At 36.6% G+C, this 16245-nt stretch overlaps 1 protein-coding gene across 4 annotated transcripts; it reads left to right on the top strand.

Moving 5' to 3' along the window:
• Positions 1-505: 505 nt before the first annotated feature.
• Positions 506-15511, top strand: elapor1 (endosome-lysosome associated apoptosis and autophagy regulator 1). Of its 4 annotated transcripts, XM_024294037.2 has the most exons (22): positions 510-730; positions 2869-2989; positions 3060-3240; positions 3320-3467; positions 3543-3623; positions 3693-3798; positions 3891-4040; positions 4246-4334; positions 4443-4620; positions 6443-6571; positions 6810-6900; positions 7050-7155; positions 7270-7407; positions 8308-8571; positions 9527-9703; positions 9787-9937; positions 11436-11529; positions 11632-11733; positions 11867-11993; positions 13075-13253; positions 14332-14497; positions 14828-15511. In XM_024294037.2, the coding sequence occupies exons 1-22, from the start codon at positions 629-631 to the stop codon at positions 14918-14920; spliced, it is 2973 nt and encodes a 990-aa protein (XP_024149805.1). In that variant the 5' UTR covers positions 510-628; the 3' UTR covers positions 14921-15511. The 4 variants fall into 4 exon arrangements, 2 of the variants coding, with proteins under 2 accessions (XP_036068589.1, XP_024149805.1); XR_002921536.2 differs by lacking the exon at positions 14828-15511 and having other exon boundaries at positions 507-730; positions 11919-11993; positions 14332-14463; XR_004948173.1 differs by lacking the exon at positions 14828-15511 and having other exon boundaries at positions 507-730; positions 11867-12031; positions 14332-14463.
• Positions 15512-16245: the final 734 nt, after the last annotated feature.

The raw sequence follows: 16245 nt of genomic DNA, 5'->3' as shown, positions 1-16245 counted from the left end.
TTATCAAGATTTGTAAGTTCTATGAAGCAAATCAGCAACCCCAAATTGTTTATAATAAGATGATAGCCTAATTATTAATTAAAATAAATCATTACATTTGTTTTATCCTAGTTTAAAAAAACAAAAACAAAACCCTTGCCTGTTGAGGTCTGATCCCGCCCAGAGTGAAGTCATTTTCATGTTTTGACAAGGGGAAAGGGTCCCTGGCTGAAGAATTTAAAGACATTTCTGCAGTTACTGCTTTTTAGCAGAAGTAAACTTCCGGTCACATCCTTTTTATAAAGGAGCATCTCCCTCCACCAACATTGTTAATTTCAAATGATCATAATTGCATGCCTATTTGTTAATAATAATGTTTGCTATTACATCTATTTATTTTTTGGAGTAGTTGCATCAAATTTTATGATTGAAAGAGTATTTTAAGGGTATAACAAATATAAGAAATAAACACTTAAGAAGTTAGGACTTATGCCATATATAAGGAAACACCCCAGAGCCAATCAGATTGCCTCCTTTCCTACTTTCTTGAGTAGAGACCACGCCCCCAGCAGCCCAGCGGGCTGCACCTGAGGGCGCAGGTGACATTCCCGTTCCAGCTGCATCAGTGGAGCTCTGACGGCGCGCGACCATGCAGCGACGGCTGACCGCCTCGCGCTTCCGCGGCCCCGGAGCCGTTCTGCTGTGGCTGTTTCTGACACAAGCGTCTGCAGACTTACCCATATGCAAGGAGGTGAGGTCACACCTGTCCGGTCTGTGCGGTGTTAGCAGTGTGAGGATGAAACTGTTGCAGATTTACTGCAACTGGTAAATTTGGTGACTAACTGTGCAGGTAGAAAACTAAAGGAAGCAACTTTTTAAAGCACTTTTTTGCATCTGTTTTAGAAAGAAATTCGTTTTTTGGGAAAGCAAATATTTGAGCTGTTTTTATTCAAATAAAATAAAAATTATGAGATTGATCATTTAAAAAAAACTGTTAATTGAGTGTGCTTTAAAAGTTTATTATAAAATAAATTAAAATAACTTAATCTGTGCATTCATACTAAAGTTCTCCTTGATGGTTGAATTTATTTCCAGTAATAAAAACGTTAACTAATGTTTTTAAATTAAGGTAATCTTGGAGCCAAAGTGGTTTGATGCATATTTTCATCAAAAGATGCCAAAGGGTTACGTTTTGTTTGACACATATATATATGTCACATTATATGACTATTAGACACCTATTATTTGACCTGTAACCTTATCTGTCGCTTTAGCATTACTATGTGTGCTGTCCCCACTCACCTATGTCCATTTTGCATAACAGCAGCACAACTTTTTGATAACACCCAAACTCACTTTTTTTTTATCGGATAACCATAAACCTAAACTGACCTGCAAGGTTTTATTGCATTTCATTGAACTAACAAAGGCTGAGCTCACCACGGCGCCCTTGAAGGTGAGCGTTTCCTTGACAATTTTTTGGTCCTGATGCCTCGTTGCCTTGGTTTCCTCATGTTTGTTTAAAGGAGGCGATTAAGCCCAGGGACATCTCCAATTTGATGCATTTTAACATTAGAGTGCCCCATTCGAGTCTGTATTCGGCCCTCTGATGTAGGCGGGGAAGAGGGAAAAAAAAAGCAGTCAGAGAAGTGCTCCTGCTGCTGTGTTTCTGTTAACTATTAATCCTGAAAGGCCGTGTGCAGGCTTAGATGGGTCTGATAAATGAACCATCTGGGGAATATAACACCCTGTTTTTCAGTCAAGTCTTCACATCACTCAGAAAACACTAAACATGGCAGGTTAAAACAAAAACCTTTATCATAATAGCACAAAATTTCTTAAAAAAACGTTAGAATATCAATCCTTAATTGCAAAAATGAGCAGAAGCTTCACACAGATCCTCTTTTCTCAGCTTAGTAAACAGCCTCCTGAAGACATCTTTGATAAAGGCTGAAAAGGCTTTCATGGCAAACATTTACCTCACCTTATATTTGTTCAAGAGGCTGGCCGGGTTATAGACTGGAGATGCAGAAGTCTACCCTGACCTAGTGATCTGTTTTCACCAACAATAACAGCAAATTTAGTTTTATGGTTGGTGCGACTGAAACATGAGGGGTTTTAGTAAGGATGACACAATTCTGAACTTAAAAACAAACTGTGTGAAAAGTGAATTGTGGCATAGCAGTATTTTTACAATGAAAGTGTCAAGATAAATTTAAGAATAATTGCAAGACTGGCTGTCGTGGGCACAAGTTGTGTATTATGATTGTGTTCAAGCAAAAAAATAAATAAATGGGGATATATTTCCCTTTAAAAAAATAAATGTTCTTCTATATATTGTGAGTTATTAGAGAGATTTTTACCAATTATCGCAGTATTGCAATATCATCGATATCGTGAGCCATGTATCGTTTAAAAGTTTTTACACACTAATATTTTTATGTGAAATCATGTTATATTGATCATATAAAATAATATTTGTATATTTCCTATTTTATGATATATTACTGGTAATATTGAAATTGCCAGCTCAGTGGCCCTGTGGTAGAGTGTCTGCCCCGAGACTGGGAGCTTGTGAGTTTGAATCCCGTCCAAGTCATACCAAAGACTCTAAAAATGGGCCTCTCTGCTTAACACTCAGCATTAAGGGGTTGGATTGGGGGGTTAAACTACCAAATGGTTCCTGAGTGTGGTTGTGTCTGCAGTTCACCCCTCCCCCAGAGGATGGGTCAAAAACAGACCAAATTTGGCACGCCTAGGTGTGTGACGACTAATTGGACTTTATGCCTATCATAACCCATTTTATTTTCCTTCTGTGTATTTTATCAACCGGTTTAAAGGTGTGTGATCCAGCTGTGTGAATCTCACAGATGTCATTTCCTCTTTCAGTCTGATTACCACTTTGAGTACACAGAGTGTGACAGGCTTGGGGCAAGATGGAGGGTGGCGATTCCCAACAAACCCGACACATGCACAGCTCTACCGGATCCGGTCGAAGGGACTCCGTGCAGTAAATCCACAGATTTTTTGTTTTTTTATTTTTTAAGTATGAGTTTCTCAGTTTTGCCTTTGTTTTTTAGCCTTTTCCTGTGGTGAGGGTGAGTTCCTCAACATGCAGTCGCAGAAGTGCCAGGAGTGTTCTGCGGGCACCTACTCTCTGGGCACTGGTGTGGCATTTGACGAGTGGGACAGCCTGCCGACGGGGTTTATCACTCAGGGGGTGATGACAAATGAGGGAAAAGCCCTTACTGACTGCTCTAAGTAAACATCAACTGTCACAAACGCCCATCCTTTGTTTATCTCCTGAAACAAACTCTATTGACTCTTTTTTTTTTTGCAGCTCCACCTGGACACCAAAGGGAGATTATGTAGCCTCCAACACAGATGAGTGTACTGCAACCCTGTCTTATGCTGTGAGCCTGAAAAAACCGGGAACTGTGACTTTTGAATATTTCCACCCAGACAGCAACATTTACTTTGAGTTCTTTGTAAGTGCTGGTGCTGCTTGGATGTATTTGTCATATTTTGATAAGATTTAGTGAATGTGTCACCTCATCCTCCAGGTTCAGAATGACCAATGTCAGTCAACAGAATCAGAAAGCCGCTGGATGAAGGTCTCAGAGAAGGACTGGAACCAGTATAGGGTGTGAACCTGCAGCATTTTATCCTTCCGTATTGGTGCAGTGTCATCATTATTTCTAAAACATTTTCAGGTTGATCTGACCAGTGGGAACAATGTGCTTTACTGGAGAACCACGTCGTATGCTCTCCAGGGGTCTGCTGTCAAACCTGTGCTGCTAAGAAATATCCAGGTCTCAGGTACAATGGAGCGCTGGTGTGTAAAAACAGCTGCTAACTTCCCAGGTCTCTCTTTGTTAATGATTAAATGCTGATGCCTGCTTTTCCTCCAGGGGTGGCCTACACTTCTGAGTGTTTCCATTGTAAACCTGGCACCCACAGCGCGAAAGCAGGATCTGCACGCTGCACCCCCTGCCCTGCGGATACCTACTCCAACAAGGGTGCCACCGTTTGCCATGAGTGTGAAAAAGACAAATACTCTGGTTTGTCTGTTTGCTTTTTCTATCCTCTGTCAACAAACTGCAAGTACACCCCTCAGGAAATACTTGTAGATTCACAACCGTTATGCATGTACATGTAGTTACACTCGTACAAATACATAAACAAACACAGACAGTACTTAAAGTAAAATGCATGTCTTCCCTATCAATTATCAGCTCTAGTTGTTAATGTTGTAAATATTTCTAGAACCAGGTTCTGGAAGCTGCAAGCAAAGACCAGCTTGTACAACCAGAGACTACTTCTACACTCACACCCCTTGTGACTCTGAGGGAAAGGTAACGACAAAAGAGAAGATCAAGAAATACGAGCAAAACACTCTTCATCTCAATAAATAAAAGCTGTTTACACGAAGTACTGATGTTTAGTTTGGTGTGTCCCCCTAGACCCAGCTTATGTACAAATGGATTGAACCTAAGATCTGCAGTGATACTGCTGAGGGGGCAGTGAAGCTCCCGGCGTCAGGAGAGAAGCAAACCTGCCCGCCGTGTAATCCGGGGTTCTTCGTCTCCAACTCGTCCACGTGCGAGCCGTGCGGCAGTGATTCCTACTCAAATGGAACAGGTGCTGCAGCCTCCTTTTTCTGTTTCCTCTCACTAATGACCTGTCAGATTTCAAAAGAAGCATTAAAATTTCAGTGACATAAATTACTACTATAATGTAAAAAGTGTTGGTTTAGAAGCTAACAGAAGCAGTGAAAACAAACAAAATGTAAGCTGTCTAGTGAGGGTAATGATTTTATGTCATCCATCCTTCAATTCACTGCTATCGACATCCCCATCCTGAGGGATCTAACTGCTGACCAGAATCTCTATGAGGCTGACTGAAACGTTTTATAGGAGAATCAAAATGTGAGAGTTCAAAACATGATCACAACCCCGGTGACTTGACTCATCACAGCAAATCATACACTTCCATCTCAGCATCACTCCCACCAACCAACATCACGTCCTCCCTGACTCCATCCATGAATCTCCTCTTTCTTCTTCCATAAAAAAATCAATCACTGACCCGTTTTTTTTGTTGCTTAATTGAAAAGCATCCATGCTTTGATGTGGTGCTTCATTTTCTTAAGCCAAACCAAATACAGTAGACCGGGTTAGACTAAACATTCCATATCCATCAGTTACATCCTTCTGGGTTTCACTCCTGTTTTAGAATGGAAATTTCCCATGTGAACAGATTAATATGTAAAGAAACCAGGATACACTCCATTGACATTTTTTTGGGGTGTTTTTAACATGATCTGTGGAAATTTTCCCATAATATAAATATAAAAATTTAAGCTTAAAATTGCATTTTTGAGTATTTCTTTATTCAAATTGTTTTAAATCAGGTGCAGATTTTAAAAGCTCTCAGTTGTAGCACGGCTACTGACAAGTCTCCTTGCTCCGCTACATTAACTTGTTGACAAATAGATTCATGTACGTCTTTGTTTTCCTTGTCCAAGGTGACATCTAACTCAAAACTGTACAGCTGGACTTCTCCAATTTTGCCAGCCGGTTCTGTTGCTCCACTAATGGTAGATTATGAGGGGCTGTAAGCTTGCAGGAGAGAGTATAAACAAAGGGATGATGGGATATCACTGGAGGCTTACTCGGAGGCGAGTTTCTGATGGGAAGAAAATGCAGAACAGTCATCTTCTTATCTAATGGAGAAAAGTTTTAAGCAACTTTTGAAAATATTGACAACCTTTGTGTTTAATTATGTTTATTGAATTTTCAAAAATAATGACACAAAGTAACCCCCCACCCCCACCTCACTCCCAATAACAATGCAAAGTATATTTACGACATATTGATAAGAAATACTTTAAAATAAAATTCAGGAACCTTCTTTTCAGCCAATATTTTCTATGACAAACAACAGAAAAAACAAAATAAGTAGCATAAATAACAGTCTGACAGAGAAAATGAATTAAAGAGTCACTCTGTCACTTTTGTAGATGACTGTAAAAGGTGAAAAAGACCTCCACATCATGTCAAATTTATGTTTTGAACCTATACAAGTTCTTCAAAATAAGCCTTCTAATGTTAGTACCTCTCACTCAGGACCTCTTCACTCTGATCTCAACGTCAACTCTTTATTAGTAAACTGATTAACTGATTGCTTTCTTTTGACATACTTTATTCTCAGATATATAAATTCACTTAACTGCTCAAATGTACAGATCCTTTATTGCAGGACATCTAACAGAGAAACCAATCTTTCACCAAGGGTTAAATCACAACAAGAGAAAGAGAAAAATAAAGGTTTAAATGAAAGTCAACATAAATAAAAGAAACTATTCTAACAATGTAAAATGATACATTTATTTACAGTTATGACTCATAAAATTTGCAGTATAACCTGACAAGAGCTAACACTATCACTTCTTAAATTCCAGTGTGCGTCAAATGTCCTGCTGGCACACAACCGTTGATAGGTTTTGAATACAAGTGGTGGAACACAATGCCGACCAACATGAGGAGCTCTGTCTTTGGTCAAGAGTACGGTGGCTCCAACAGAAGCACAGGTGAGAGCCCAAACAACAGACTCACACTGGCTAGGACCACCTGGACGTTCTGTTTGTCTCAGTACTACAATATAGTTAAGACAAGACCTCCAAAATAATAAAATTACTCAGTGATCATTGTCTTTAAGTATTCTTGTTAGTAGTATATTGGTATGAGTGTGTTTACTGCTGAATTGATGAATTGCTAGTTGCTTAACTCCTTTGGAGTTGTACTAATTTTTATTTTTTGGAATGAAAGCATGGGAAGTGGCGGGAGAATATGTTTACACCACCCCAGGGTATCGGGACACTGACTACCTGATGCTCACGCTCACTGTTCCAGGATACAGGTGACCCAAGTTCATTTTTATCTCATTTTATTTGATTTATATGAATAAAATGTTTTCTTTTTCAACAACAAATGATGCTTGAGGCTTCAACCTGCACAATTTTTAAAGCATGTCTTACAAAATTCCACTAAAGTGTTGCTTGCTTACAGGGTTCCTCAGTTTAGGAATAAAGACAGTGAAAGGGGGGAACTGTCCCGCATCACTTTCGTCTTTGAGACCATGTGTACAACTGACTGCAAGTTTTACTTCCTGGCGGTAAGTAAAAAGGTTTCAATATTTTGCTTTCTAATTTTTTTATCATCTTTTATATATTTAGATATCTTAGAAATAAAGTTTGACAGTGGACATGAATATGAGCTGCCTCTGCAGGGCTACAGTGAGTGGAATAACTATGTGGTGGAGCATTGGACAGGCAGCAGCCGGAAGCAGTCTTACTCCTACGTGATCCAGAGCAACAGGACCGTCAGCTTCAGTTGGGCTTTGCAACGGACAGAGGAGTTCTCCCCGGTGAGGCGTGTCACATGCAGATTTTCAACTTATTTCATCTTAAAAAAATCCCCAGGGTTACCTTGACATTTTTTTTTTTATAATAAAAAAAGCAAATTATTTCACTTACACATCCCTCTCATTTAAGTGTAAAGTTCAGGTCTTTAGTGGAATCATTTTATTTTTTATCTTTTGCAAAGATAACTGGAAAATCTGACTATATAATTTAAAATGAATCATGCTTCTCTTTTTATAAGTTCTGTACCTATTTGCAATATTGTTTTTTAATCTTATCGTTCAAATTTAATATTAAGTTTGAATAAATCAAAACAAAGAACGTTGTATCTTTTTGTTATATTAAATAAATTATTAAATGTGCTAATATTGGAAGTTTTTCTAAAATTTTAATGACATTGGCCTATTCATAAAATGCTTTCTATGAATATTAACGACTCAATGGGTGATTGTAAGGGTAGTAAAAAGTAAGGGTCATATATACATTTTATTTACTTGTGCATTTGAACTAAGATAGGAGAATAAGCCTCTTGAGATCCAACATTTCATTCAAGAGGGTCCTCCATTAAAAAAAAAAAAAAATCAGAAACACAGATGACAGAGAAGAGTATAGAAAAATTGAAAAACAAGAAAAAACTATATAGATTAAAATTAAGTATATATAACACAAATTAATTATTGTTTCCATTTTTTGAGTTTATTGATTTTAGCTTTTGACTGCTTCCTAAAAGTGTAGTTTTAAACACTGCCCTTTAGATGGCAGTCTTGAGCTACAAGATTTTATTCTCTGCAGTACACTTCATGCTTTAGTAATAGAGTTAAACTCTAAACTCAGATTTCTCTTTATCTTGAGGAGGCAGCTACAGTTTGAGCACACAATCTCCTGCTGCTTTCCTTTCTCCATAGAACAAGACGTACAACTCTGACTTTGCCAAGATCTACTCAGTCCACATCACCAATGTAATCGGAGGCGTGGCCTCTCAGTGTCGCCGCTGTGCACTGACATCTGTCGGGACAGACTCCGCCTGTGTGCTCTGTCCACCGGGACACTTCATGGTCAGTGAGACGGGAGCCTGTAAGAGCTGCCCACCAAACACCATCACCAAGGCCAGTCAACCTGTTGGAGAAGATGCCTGTGTCCGCTGTGGACCAAACACAAGGAGAAACAAGGTAAGAGATCAATATCTGCAAAAAAGAGTCCAGATAATCATTTTACCACCTGCTCAACCACTTTTTAAAAACATATATTTTTAAAGCTTTGACTGTATTGCTCACTCAAGGTAAAATGCAATATATATTTTTCCCTTTTTTGGTCAGGTTGTCAAATGGTTGAAGTAGTTATATTCCAGTTGTATCATAGTGTTTCATATTTTTCCATATAATTTGAAATGTAGTTAAATAGTTTGCACTCAAGTTTTATCTCATTTTTTCAGCACATTTGAATCAGTTGAATTGTGAGTAGAAAGTGAATTAAAGAAGTACTCCGATTAAAATTATGCTTTTCTGTGTGTTTTTAACATGTTCCTGTGACATTTTTCTCATGACACAGGACATATATTAAGAAAATTAAGCTTAAAATCAATTTTTTGAGTACTTCTTTATTCAGATTGTTGTGAATCCGGAGCAGACAAAAAAAAAAAAAAATCAGTTTGAAAAAGAGCTTGTTTGTGACATAGAAAATATGCTGGGATGGCCACAAACTCCCTGCTCTGCAACACAGAAGGAAAGAGGGGTGGTGTTGCTCTGCACCAATTGCTCCACCCACAACTCAGAAGCAAATTTACAGTGAACTACTGCCGCTCTTCAGAAACTATGTCCTTGAAAACAACACAGTTTTTTTTTTATTTTGGCTAAAAGTTATAATTCATAATGACACATATCATAAATAATATCTTAAAATATGATTGGAGTCTTTAAAAAATGCATTTTGAACAATGTTCTTAAGGGTTTCACGACATAATGTCTGCATGTAGATTAAAATGAACCCAAAAAATCATGACCTATTTTGTAAACCCTGGAAGAATTGCACACTAGCTCTACCGTCTGTCTAATTTGGGATTTCCCACAGACAAACTACCCCCTGAAAGCAGAGTAAGATGTGCCCCTGCTGATTCTCATTTTGCAGGCTCACACAGCATGTGTCAGTGACTGTAAACTGGATGTTCAGACGACAGAAGGGGCCAGGCTCCACTACGACTTCTCCCCTCTGTCTAATGTCACCGACTTCTACAGCAGCCCTCGCTTCACCAGCAAAGGCCTGCGCTATTTCCACCGTTTCAGCCTGGGTCTGTGTGGGGCAGAGGTAAGAAAAAAAGTGACTCAAAAATAATCCTTTTTGAAAATCAGTTTGATGCACATACTATGTTACATGTGGACCTCTCGCAGAACAAAGTGCCTGCCTCTTGTGTGGACAACGTAACAGAAAATGAGAGATCAGTCAAAGGTTACATCTGTCAGTCCACTTTGGTTCCCTCGGACATCAGGAGTCAGAAAATGGTGTCAGGTCAACCTTTCCTCATCGGGGACTCCATTGTTGGTATGGATTTAAACCACTATGTCCTATTTTTACTCATTTATACCGAGGAATTTCTTTGCCTCAGCACATATGTAGGACCAAATGTTTTAAAATCTTTATCATGTGGAATTGCTTTTACAAAATTTTACTTTTGTTGAAATAAACCAATGAAATAAATGTGATGAAGCGCATGAAGCAGACACTGAAAACTCATGCAGGAACACTAAATTATCTTTTCTATTCTATCAAATTTGAAGATATGACTAGAAACTGAAATTAAATCTAACTACAAGTGTAAGGTTTTTTCTTTTCTTTTTTTTTTTAAATTATCACTGGCCTCCATAGAACACTCAATGACCAAAAGCCAATTACAAGCCAGTAAGCCAGTTAGCTTACAAGTTATTAAGCCAGTTAGCTTGTAAGCTAACTAGCTTGTTAGCTAATAAGACAGTTTTTCCTTTCCTCGGATGACTATTTGTTAATTTTTACAAAAACAGAAATGGATTCTTGTGAGAAAGTGAGGCAGCTTTTATGAACACACCCACCAGTTCATTTTGGAGCAACATTAAATTAGTATAAATTCAATTTCTTGACTGCACAAATAGAGGACAATGATAATGAGGATAGACAAAAAGATGAAGCGGATGAGAATGTAATATGAGGGGGTTAGACATTTTCTTTTTTTTTAATAAGGTCAAAAATACTTTAGTCACTCACCCTTTTTGCAATTATTCTATTGGGCACAGCTAAAGTAGAATTCTATAAAAAAAAAATGCTCTTGTAAATGGCTCGAGCAGAGAGAAGGTTTTTGATGGTATTTTGCTTTGAAAGGTAGCAGCTTTTAACGTTTAAAGCTAGCCCTGAAAAGGTTACCTGTCCACACACAGACAGACAAACAAAAACACTCACATTTACTACTGTCTGACAATTTAAAGTCAACAACCTTTTTATGAAGAATGTTTTTGAACTGTAGAAGGAACCTGGAGAAAACCCACACATGCATTCATAGAACAGCCAAACCAACCAGGATTTGAACCTGGGTCTTGTGCTAGGAGGCGAGGCTGCTCACCACCTGCTCCACAATTTTCACAAATAATGTTATAGCTTTATGCATCTACTAGTTTTTATAGTCAGACTGCAAATACTTCAATTTTGAGTGTAAAATTAAATGTTTTCTCATGCAACGTGTCTCCACTGCTCTTTCGAGGAACTAAACACTTTATACTTACTAGTTTGCATTAAATTCAGGAATATAAGATGGAGGCTTGACTAAATGCCAGAAAAATCCACATATATTTCTACATTTTTACAGAAAAATGTCATAAATGTTACAGTTTAGTATTCAAATGTTTCTAAGATGTAATTTAATGATCATATTATTAAAACATATCATTCATTTCAGTGTCAGGTTTTTGACACTGAAATGTGTTATTTTAGTTTACAGACAAGACGATTTCTATGAAGATAATAAAGTATGTTTCTGGTGTGAAGTAAAACTGTAAGTCTTTTAATCATGAAGGTGTGTCCACTGAGACGACCCTAGTTGGGATCTCTTCTCCAACATGGTTGTTTCCACCATCATCCAAACTTCCAGACGTTATATTCTATTACCGGTAAATTCCACCTGTCTTTCCCTTCATTTGCTTTATAAAATATTTAGAAAGTAACTGCAAAATGGAGAATGTTTTTTTAAAACATGACACTGATTGTTTTAGGTCCAGTGACACAACTCAGACTTGTAAACAGGGGAGGTCAGCCACCATCAGACTCAGATGCAACCCTGCAATAGCAGCTAAAAACTACATCCATTTACCAAGGTATTCTACTAACAAGTTTACCTGGATTTAAATGATTTATTTTGAAACTGTTGTGCTTTATAGCTACATTTTGCACCAGCATTTGACATTTTTAGCTTACAGAGACTGAAATGATTCCTTCTTGACTTCACAGTAACTGTTCTGAAGGGACATGTGATGGCTGTACTTTCCATTTCTTGTGGCAGAGCCAGCATGCATGTCCTCTCTGCACCAAAAACCACTACAAAGAAATTGTTAGCGCTTGCATCCAGGGAATACAGGTAGTGTTGCATAACCGTAAACCATGCAGACACAACAGGTCCGTATTATCTCATCTCCTCCTATCTAATTTCAGATCATCTCATCCTTATTTTATCTCATCCCATCTCTTCTCCTCGTATTTCATTTCATACCGGTTTTAACTAATCCTTATTTGATCTAATCTCATATGTGTTTTATCTAATCTCTAATATTTTATCTAATCTAATCTTTTCTCTGCCTATTTTATCGTATCTCTTGTCTTCTCCTCCTATCTGATTCAAATCCTTATTTTATCTCATTTTTATTTAATCTGATTTTATCTCACCTCCTCTCATGTCCTCATATGTTATCCCAATTAATCTCATCCATATTTTATCTTATTTTATCTCATTTTGTTTAATATGACCTGTCCTCTTATCTTGTCTTATGTCATCTAATCCTTATTCTATCTCGCCCCATCTCGTCTCCTCGTATTTTATCTCATTTCATACTAGTTTGATCTCATCCTTATTTGATCTTATCTCATATTTAGTTTATGTTATTTCATCTAATCCTATGTCTTCTCATCTTATTTTATCTCATCTTCTCTTATTGTATCCCATCTCCTTCCTTCCTATCTCATCCAATTCTTTTTTTATCTCATCCTTATCTTATCTCCTCTTGTCTAATCTCATTTTCTCTCCTGAACTATCTTCTCATCTCCTCCTAATTTCTCTAATCTCAATTAATCTCATTCATATGCTTGCTTATCTCATATCATCTTGCCTAAATCTGACCTCCTATCCTTCTATCTTATCTCCTCTCATCTCATTCTAATCTAATCTAATCTAATCTAATCTAATCTAATCTAATCTAATCTAATCTAATCTAATCTAATCTAATCTGATCTCCTCTTCTCCTATCTTATCTCCTCTTATCTCATCCTTATCTTATCTCATCTCCTCCTATCGTATTTCATCTTATCTCATCCTATCTTGATTTAAACCTGACTATGATAAATCACATTGTCTTTCTCTTCTAGCTCATAAATATATATATCAATATGTCAAAGTTTTAAACAAAGTTCATTCCTGTTGAAAATCTCTCTTTTATTCTTTTCAGAAAACCACTTACATGTGGCAGCAGCCTCTGGAGTGTTATGGAGGAGTGTCACTTCCAGGACAAAAAGTCAGTGCTTGTGTGAGTCTGGATTTTTGGCTCAAGTTTGGTGTTTCGACTGGAACCATCGGCGCCTTACTTCTCATCAGCATCAGCTGCTATTTTTGGAAGAAAACTCGCAAGTGAGACATTATTACTTTCTGTTTAATTTTCTGTTTATGTGTTCACAGTCATAGCGTCAATCTGTTGGACCTGGGACTGCTGATAAAACAGCACATTCAGTATCAAAGTGTTTAGATTACAATATTATAGTTTTCCTTTGTCAAATTCACTGCAGTTTTAGAGCATTTTACACCATAAGATGGAAAATGTGAAAATGCTGAATATTTAAACAGTCCCATTTTCCACTTTCTTCAGACGTGTTGACTGCTATTCTGGTCTGGATGGTGTGCTGATCAAAGTATTCCTGCTTGACCTCTTTATAACTCAGCTATGATGAATTAACCATGACGTCAGCAGACTTGTTTACTTGTGAGAGCAGCGGCTTGAGCTTTCCAAAGTCCGAGTAATGCTTGGAATAAGACAAAAAATCCAGAAGGATTGGAGAAGAAAGGTCACTGATGCGAAGTAAGAAGGGATTGGAGAGAAAAGACAAGAGTTTTTGCCAGCCTTTCTTTCTTTGGGTTCTATAGAGAATGTGTAGATTCTGAAAAAATGAAGTGCATTAGTTTTTAAGGCTGCACAGAACATAGAAGGAATATCATAAATGGAGGTTGTGTGTTTCACTGAGACATGCTCATTTGAACATATTTAGTTGTTGCCTGGCTACAGACACAAGTCGTTCAATGCATTTATAACTGTTTATGAAGATTTTAACTAAAACTCTCCCCAATATACCTCCAATTTAGAAACATTTGAGTACTGTTTCAGAACACTCTCCTCTAAAAATAGGATCTCATTGATTTAGGGAAAAAAAACAACTATAAAAATGAACAAAAATTGTATACATTAATTTTAATGGAATGGAAATCATTTCCTTTCTGAGTAGGCTTAGAAGTATTAGTAATACCTTTACATGAAACACTGAAACACACCAAAATATTTTCAAAAATAAGCTTATCTTAAAAAAAGGATTAGAAATAATTCAACTGTAAGTAAGGTTGTTTTTTCTTGTATTAAATGGAGGAGAGGCCAATAATTTTACCTTCAATTGTAGATATTTTGAAGTCATCACGTGATCATGCTGTTCTTCCTCTGCAGACTGCAGTATCGGTACTCCAAGCTGATGATGAGCTCCGGAGGCAAAGAGTGTGAGCTGCCCACCGCAGACAGCTGTGCCATAATGGAGGGAGAAGATGCAGAGGACGACCTCATATACTTAACCAAGAAATCCCTCTTCAGCAAAATTAAATCCTTTTCACGAGAGGTCAGCAACTCAATGACTGCCCTGAACACCAAACATTGACGTTAATCTTTTGTTTCTTCTTTTTTCCTGACTCAGGTTTTTTAGGAGTTTTTCCTTACCGGGAGGGGGGGTCTAAGGGCAGGGCTAACCAGTTTTATTTAGTCTGTTAGTTTTTAACTATTGTTCATATTTTATGACTAATGTTCTGCATCTGTAAAATTACCTGCATGAAGCCCAATGAGGCAAATTTCCTTTGTGATTTTGGGCTATATAAATAAAATTGAATTGAATCTTTTCATTGGTGTAGTTAATATTTTCTTCCTTCATGATGTTATGACTGTTTTTTTTCAGAGGACATCTGATGGGTTTGACTCAGTTCCCCTCAAGTTTTCATCTTCTCGCCATCAACAAGCAGAGGAGGAGGAGGACTCTGACGATGCTTAAGTCAGAAGTTGAATTTATGGAAGTGTCTAGGTTTTATTTAGTATCATTTTAGGTCTGAAATATAAATATATGCAGTATATATAGTATGTTTTACATATGTCACCAAAGAATATAGTTTTTTGAGAGTTAATTAAAGAATGCAAATTGTATTTAGAATTTCTCAAATGTTACAGTGCCACATTGAATGCTGACATGCAAAGTGTCTTTATGGGTTTCTACAAATTATTTTTGACCCATTGTGTGTGTGTTTTTTTTTAAATAATAACTAAACAATAAAATAAATTCTTTTTTTGTCTTTATTACACAGCTTTGAAATTGAGATTTTCCCCCAACTTTCTTTTATTACTGTTGTTTGAAAAGCTCATCACTGTGTTTATTGAGAGGGACATTGTGTTTAATTAGTAAGGAGTCCTACTTCAGTTAGCATAGTCACTGAACCAGTGTATGTTTGTTACTGCATTTATGTATTTCTTTTCGGTTGTTTTAACATTAAAATATGTTTTACAGTCTTTTTTTCTTTCAGTTTGAAGGTTTACAGTGTGTAAAAATGTACTGTTTATGAGGTAATTAAATAAATACTGGTAATAAATACCAGATTAAGGTGATGGCGTCACATAAGGTCAAATGGAAAGTTGTTCTTACTCCAAGCTATGAAGTGTAGCCTTGTATATTTGATTAGTAGCATAAAACAAAAGCACAGTGCAGTCATTGATGGAATTAAAAATATAATAAGGAAAACTGTCAAACCAATGACAAGAACTAAAATTTTCAGAAAAAACATTAAAAAATGAAGTGCTCTTAATTTAATTTCTTTCTTTCCATGTATAAGCTATTTTGATCATTTGCATTTGCCCTTTATTATAATTGTTTTAATTTGTGGTTTTAATTTTAGCTTTTTCATTCTAATCATTTACATTTTTTTCTTTTTCCTTTTTTTCTTTTTATTTTTTTACCATAATTTCAAATGTCGATGTTAATTTTAAGATTATTCATGGCCTTTCGCTAAAATATAGCTTTTATATCTATTTCTACCAGAAACAATTTGTTATTGCATTATTTTCAAACAAAAATCTTGAATTTCTTCTTCATAAATATGATTTATTTCTATTTTTTTCTTTTGCTGACTAGAATAAAACTAAAGTCTTGTGCCATCATAGACAGATAATAAAAAGCTAAATGTCAAAACAATGATGGATGCATATATTACGGTAAACACAATAAATATTAAGTCCTTTTATGTATTTATTCTATTTTGCATGTTAGGTTTGGATTTTTTAAAATCTTTTTATGATAATTTGCTTATGCACTTCATAAATTCACTTTCA

This window comes from Oryzias melastigma, linkage group LG7, assembly GCF_002922805.2.
Source record: "Oryzias melastigma strain HK-1 linkage group LG7, ASM292280v2, whole genome shotgun sequence".
NCBI classification, from domain to species: Eukaryota; Metazoa; Chordata; class Actinopteri; order Beloniformes; family Adrianichthyidae; genus Oryzias; species Oryzias melastigma.
Note: the sequence above shows the minus strand (reverse complement) of the source record. Positions and strands in the feature narration are given on the sequence as shown.